The sequence below is a fragment of the Nansenia antarctica genome, assembly GCF_963989245.1.
Source record: "Nansenia antarctica genome assembly, chromosome: 6".
In the NCBI taxonomy this organism is placed as follows: Eukaryota; Metazoa; Chordata; class Actinopteri; order Argentiniformes; family Microstomatidae; genus Nansenia; species Nansenia antarctica.
The window spans coordinates 55,509,300-55,516,135 of NC_137676.1; the positions used below are offsets into that span (position 1 = coordinate 55,509,300).

At 44.2% G+C, this 6,836-nt stretch overlaps 1 protein-coding gene across 1 annotated transcript; it reads right to left on the reverse strand.

Annotated features, from left to right (window-relative positions):
• Positions 1 to 3,312: 3,312 nt before the first annotated feature.
• On the reverse strand, positions 3,313 to 5,797 carry LOC308159927 (E3 SUMO-protein ligase ZBED1-like). The gene is made up of 7 exons (XM_080533754.1): positions 5,629 to 5,797; positions 4,957 to 5,504; positions 4,727 to 4,871; positions 4,316 to 4,550; positions 4,088 to 4,219; positions 3,934 to 3,996; positions 3,313 to 3,841 (listed from the first exon to the last, which is right to left on the reverse strand). The coding sequence occupies exons 2-7, from the start codon at positions 5,498 to 5,500 to the stop codon at positions 3,476 to 3,478; spliced, it is 1,485 nt and encodes a 494-aa protein (XP_080389880.1). The 5' UTR covers positions 5,501 to 5,504; positions 5,629 to 5,797; the 3' UTR covers positions 3,313 to 3,475.
• Positions 5,798 to 6,836: the final 1,039 nt, after the last annotated feature.

The window sequence follows — 6,836 nt, forward strand, 5'->3', positions numbered from 1 at the left end:
ATAATGCAGTAGACAGTACCAGTCATAATGCAGACAGACAGTACCAGTCATAATGCAGACAGACAGTACCAGTCATAATGCAGACAGACAGTACCAGTCATAATGCAGACAGCACCAGTCATAATGCAGACAGCACCAGTCATAATGCAGACAGACAGCACCAGTCATAATGCAGACAGACAGTACCAGTCATAATGCAGACAGACAGTACCAGTCATAATGCAGACAGACAGTACCAGTCATAATGCAGACAGACAGCACCAGTCATAATGCAGACAGACAGTACCAGTCATAATGCAGACAGACAGTACCAGTCATAATGCAGACAGACAGTACCAGTCATAATGCAGACAGACAGCACCAGTCATAATGCAGACAGACAGTACCAGTCATAATGCAGACAGACAGCACCAGTCATAATGCAGACAGACAGCACCAGTCATAATGCAGACAGCACCAGTCATAATGCAGACAGACAGTACCAGTCATAATGCAGACAGACAGCACCAGTCATAAAGCAGACAGACAGTACCAGTCATATTGTAGACAGACAGTACCAGTCATAATGCAGACAGACAGCACCAGTCATAAAGCAGACAGACAGTACCAGTCATAATGCAGACAGACAGTACCAGTCATAATGCAGACAGACAGCACCAGTCATAATGCAGACAGACAGTACCAGTCATAATGCAGACAGCACCAGTCATAATGCAGACAGACAGCACCAGTCATAATGCAGACAGACAGTACCAGTCATAATGCAGATAGACAGTACCAGTCATAATGCAGACAGACAGTACCAGTCATAATGCAGACAGACAGCACCAGTCATAATGCAGACAGCACCAGTCATAATACAGACAGACAGTACCAGTCATAATGCAGACAGACAGTACCAGTCATAATGCAGACAGCACCAGTCATAATGCAGACAGACAGTACCAGTCATAATGCAGACAGACAGTACCAGTCATAATGCAGACAGACAGTACCAGTCATAATGCAGACAGCACCAGTCATAATGCAGACAGCACCAGTCATAATGCAGACAGACAGTACCAGTCATAATGCAGTAGACAGTACCAGTCATAATGCAGACAGACAGCACCAGTCATAATGCAGACAGACAGTACCAGTCATAATGCAGACAGACAGCACCAGTCATAATGCAGACAGTACCAGTCATAATGCAGACAGACAGCACCAGTCATAATGCAGACAGACAGCACCAGTCATAATGCAGACAGCACCAGTCATAATGCAGACAGACAGTACCAGTCATAATGCAGACAGACAGTACCAGTCATAATGCAGACAGACAGCACCAGTCATAATGCAGACAGACAGCACCAGTCATAATGCAGACAGCACCAGTCATAATGCAGACAGACAGTACCAGTCATAATGCAGACAGACAGCACCAGTCATAATGCAGACAGCACCAGTCATAATGCAGACAGACAGCACCAGTCATAATGCAGACAGACAGTACCAGTCATAATGCAGACAGACAGCACCAGTCATAATGCAGACAGACAGCACCAGTCAAAATGCAGACAGACAGCACCAGTCATAATGCAGACAGACAGTACCAGTCATAATGCAGACAGACAGTACCAGTCATAATGCAGACAGACAGCACCAGTCATAATGCAGACAGACAGCACCAGTCATAATGCAGACAGACAGCACCAGTCATAATGCAGACAGACAGTACCAGTCATAATGCAGACAGACAGCACCAGTCATAATGCAGACAGCACCAGTCATAATGCAGACAGCACCAGTCATAATGCAGACAGACAGTACCAGTCATAATGCAGACAGACAGCACCAGTCATAATGCAGACAGACAGCACCAGTCATAATGCAGACAAACAGTACCAGTCATAATGCAGACAGACAGCACCAGTCATAATGCAGACAGACAGTACCAGTCATAATGCAGATAGACAGTACCAGTCATAATGCAGACAGACAGCACCAGTCATAATGCAGACAGACAGTACCAGTCATAATGCAGATAGACAGTACCAGTCATAATGCAGACAGACAGCACCAGTCATAATGCAGACAGCACCAGTCATAATACAGACAGACAGTACCAGTCATAATGCAGACAGACAGTACCAGTCATAATGCAGACAGCACCAGTCATAATGCAGACAGACAGTACCAGTCATAATGCAGACAGACAGTACCAGTCATAATGCAGACAGACAGTACCAGTCATAATGCAGACAGACAGCACCAGTCATAATGCAGACAGACAGCACCAGTCATAATGCAGACAGTACCAGTCATAATGCAGACAGACAGCACCAGTCATAATGCAGACAGACAGCACCAGTCATAATGCAGACAGTACCAGTCATAATGCAGACAGACAGCACCAGTCATAATGCAGACAGACAGTACCAGTCATAATGCAGACAGACAGTACCAGTCATAATGCAGACAGACAGCACCAGTCATAATGCAGACAGACAGCACCAGTCATAATGCAGACAGACAGCACCAGTCAAAATGCAGACAGACAGCACCAGTCATAATGCAGACAGACAGTACCAGTCATAATGCAGACAGACAGTACCAGTCATAATGCAGACAGACAGCACCAGTCAAAATGCAGACAGACAGCACCAGTCATAATGCAGACAGACAGTACCAGTCATAATGCAGACAGACAGTACCAGTCATAATGCAGACAGACAGCACCAGTCATAATGCAGACAGACAGCACCAGTCATAATGCAGACAGACAGTACCAGTCATAATGCAGACAGACAGTACCAGTCATAATGCAGACAGACAGCACCAGTCATAATGCAGACAGACAGTACCAGTCATAATGCAGACAGACAGCACCAGTCATAATGCAGACAGCACCAGTCATAATGCAGACAGCACCAGTCATAATGCAGACAGACAGCACCAGTCATAATGCAGACAGACAGTACCAGTCATAATGCAGACAGACAGTACCAGTCATAATGCAGACAGACAGCACCAGTCATAATGCAGACAGACAGTACCAGTCATAATGCAGACAGACAGCACCAGTCATAATGCAGACAGACAGTACCAGTCATAATGCAGACAGACAGTACCAGTCATAATTAGGGTTGGGTATCGTTTGGGTTTTATCCGGTACCGGTTACTAACCGATACTTTAAAAACGGTACCGGTACCAAAACGGTACTTAATTCGGTACTTTTGATTTTTTTAAATGACATATATATATATATATAATAATAATAACACGGTCGACAACATTAAACAGCTTTTCACTTTTTTATTGCTGAGGCACAATATATATTGTTAAATACACACAAATTAAAATAAATGAAAATAAAACTCCTGCTGACTGAGGCACAATAAACATATATATAATATTACAGTTAAATTATGTTTGAATTATGTTAACCCACCACACACTCAAATAAAAATAAATAAAAATAAAACTTCCACCTCAGCAATTCTTTTGCAAAAAGATGAGCATATTTGCCTTCTCTGGCAAAATACGACACCTCTCTTGACTAATTGCATGACCTGCACATGAGAAAACCCTCTCAGATGGTGTGGATGAGGCTTGTACGCACATGTATTTATCTGAAAGCTTAGACAGTATGGGGAGGCTGTCCCGCTTACCCCACCACCAGACTACAGGGTCTTGACCTGATGGGATTGAAGACAAACTTGTGTACATTTCAATTTCTTTCTGGACCACTTCAGTGATGGGGAGGGCCCTATTACTGGTCCCTGTTTCCTGAAGAAGCTCTAGGTCCTCATCCTCAAACAGCTCCTCTAGGGCTGACTTTTTGGCATGCTTCTTGTGCTGAAAAATACATAAAAGTAGTGTTTAGACAAACATACTTAAAAAATTGCATTCGTTCATTTGAGGTATTCCATGATTATTTATGAACTTACATGTTCCTCTGCCTTGTCCTCATCTGAATCTTCTTCCCCTGGCCCTGTGCCCGCCATTGGAAGCTGTAGGCACAATTTTGCACATAAATAGCAATACTTCATCATAGAAACGGTATTATAGGACACATAGTAAACAAGGATGAGGATAAAATACCTGTTCTGTTGCACTGGCACTGGCAACTGCTGCTTTCTTCAACCTCTCCCAGGCATCAGCATATTTAAATCTGCCTTTGAAGCGAGGGTCCATCGAAGTGGCCTCCTGGAGAAAGTTCTGAATATCTGGATTCTGTAAATGAACATGACAAACTGTTTAGTGTCTAACAGTGAAATGATGTGGTTTGCCCTCTTGTAAGCATAGGCTATGCTTGGAAATGGAAAATACCTGGTATCGCTTTTTCAGATCTCCCCAGACCGCCTCTTTCACAGCACGGGTGAACTCAGTGTCGTCTCCTTCAATCACCCTGAAATGCTTCTCCAGCTTGTTCAGGATGGGGAGAATTTCGCCACATGTGGGGGACCTCTCACTGGATACGCAGAGGGTTGAGGTGTACAGCAACTTCATGACGTTCACAAACTCCTCTGCTTTCTGGAAGTCATTGTCTGTGAGCCTTTCCAGCCTGGGTGAAAAAAGAAGATAAAATAAAGAATAAAAAATATCAACAAAGTTGTTTAACAACTGATCTTTTCAAGGTCCACTTCTCCATACTCCATCACACAGGTATAATGTGCAGTGAAATGTTATTGCTAGCTCATAAAGTGTGCTTAAGTAAAATACACCCATCTTGTCCATCACCTGTCTTTCTCCATTGGCTTTCTGAGTCGCTGGTCCAGTGAAGCTGCCTGGATGGCTGGGTACTGCTCCAGAAACCGCTCTACCATCAGGAACAGGGAGTTCCACCGTGTTCTGACATCCAGAATCATGTTGTGTTCTGGCAGGTCTGAAACACATTTTGAATTACAATCTACATTGCTGAAGATGTTTGAAACAAACATAACCTTTTGAGATTTATAGGCGCTACTTACTCAGAAGTCGCTGCTTCTCCCGCAGGACAGGTTTGGACAGGGTGGACCGCTTCAGCCACACCACAACTGTGCGCAGTCTGGCACACCACCGTGTAACTGCACTGATGGAGTAAACCTTCTGGGCTGCAAGGTTTAGGGTATGGGCGAAGCACCCCACTTTTAATAAGGGCAGATTTTTCAATGCAACATCCATGTTGCTGGCATTGTCTACTGTGGCGGCTACAGCTTTTTTGTTTAACTTAAATTCAGCCAGAATGCCATGTATTTCTTCTGCCACCACCAGGCCTGTCTGTGACTCATACACAGCTTTGGTGTTAAGCACCTTCTGCTTAATGTGGCCATGAATCGAGTAGTGCACAGTAACCGTTAAATAGTGGTCCTGTGCCACACTCGTCCACCCATCACAGGTAATAGCAACCACATGTATGTGTGCTAATTCCTTAATGAGGTTTTCTTTTTCTACAGAGTACCATGCAGGAATAAGGGTATTGGACAGAGCATCCCTGGATGGCGGTTTGTAGCGAGGATTGAGGGCGGTGGTCATCTCTCTGTAAACATATTTGAGGATATTTATTATTGTCATTTTGACTTTTGTTTTGTTTTGACATAATTGTCTAATGGCACAGATTTATAAACATAAAGTAAACAAATATTGTTTTCACGTCACTTTACCTGAAACAGGGAGATTCCACAGTGGAAAAGGAATGCAGTCCCTTGACCACAAACCTGGTAACAGCCCTGTGAATTTCCTCCACCTTGTCATTGGTCAAAGTTCCCTTCTTTGCCAAGGTGAATGGGGTCTCTGATGCTGTAGCTGGAGAGCCAACAATATAAACATAGGTTAAATAATGTTACTGTAGCTAAATATTTGCTGCTGCCTGTCTTGGATAGGACCCTCTTGAATGCTGTACCATATAACGACACCTGGGGTCGCTTGGGTGCGGATCAGACTGACCTCCACACACCCCTCACCCTACTCCCCCTCCCCCAGTCCAGCTGGGGCCTACCTACCTGCATGTTTAATCTCTCAATCCCCCGTCCCTTTCCTGGTTAAATAAAACAAAGCAAGAAATCATAGAGGGCGAATGTCCACTGTCCCCCTCTTTAAATAAATAAACGGAAACATTATTACCAACCTGAGGAAATGCTGTCATCATCATCCTCAATGGGAATGGCGATCTCCGCCTCCCCCTCTCCGGAGGTGCTTGCTGCTGCTGAGGTGCTTGCCGCCGAAGGGCTGGTGAACTTGCGCAAGCTGTCAAACACGGTGCACCCTTCTGACCTTAAATGTATCGCGTGCGTTGTCAGGTGTTTCATCAAGTTCGATGTGTTGCCTGCTTTACACGCGAATGATTTTAAACATTTTAAGCACTTCGCGTTGTTTTCATCGAGTCGGGTGAAATGCAGCCACACTTTAGAACGCTTCATTGCGGTCTTCGGCATTCTCGGTGACCTCGTAGCTAGGCTAGCTAGCGAAATTAGATAATATGACTATGAGTATGATTATTATGATGATAATAATACTATCAATACAATAATACAATAATACAATCACTTACTATAAACTCACTCTTCTTCTTCTCAACACAACTGCTCACCTCACTACCACGACACGCACTGATTGGAAATTGGAAACAGGCGATGTCACTCACGTGACACACACGTCACGACTCAAGTCACGTGTGGTTGACTGTTGCATGACACCGGACACCAGTTTTTTTTTTTTTTTTTTGAAAAGTACCGAAATGAGGAACCGAAATCTCCTTTGCGATTCGGTACGGGTACATACCGAATGTAAAGTAACCGGTACCTACCGGTACCGATTTTCGGTACCCAACCCTAGTCATAATGCAGACAGACAGTACCAGTCATAATGCAGA

Bases quoted from the DNA above. Each gene is read 5' to 3' on its own strand.
- LOC308159927 (XM_080533754.1), bottom strand. From the start codon at position 5,500: ATGACCACCGCCCTCAATCCTCGCTACAAACCGCCATCCAGGGATGCT. The intron at 4,872-4,956 runs GTAAGTAGCGCC...AATGTGTTTCAG, and splicing joins GGAGAAGCAGCGACTTCTGA to ACCTGCCAGAACACAACATG. The intron at 4,220-4,315 runs GTATTTTCCATT...GTTCATTTACAG, and splicing joins ATCTGAAAAAGCGATACCAG to AATCCAGATATTCAGAACTT.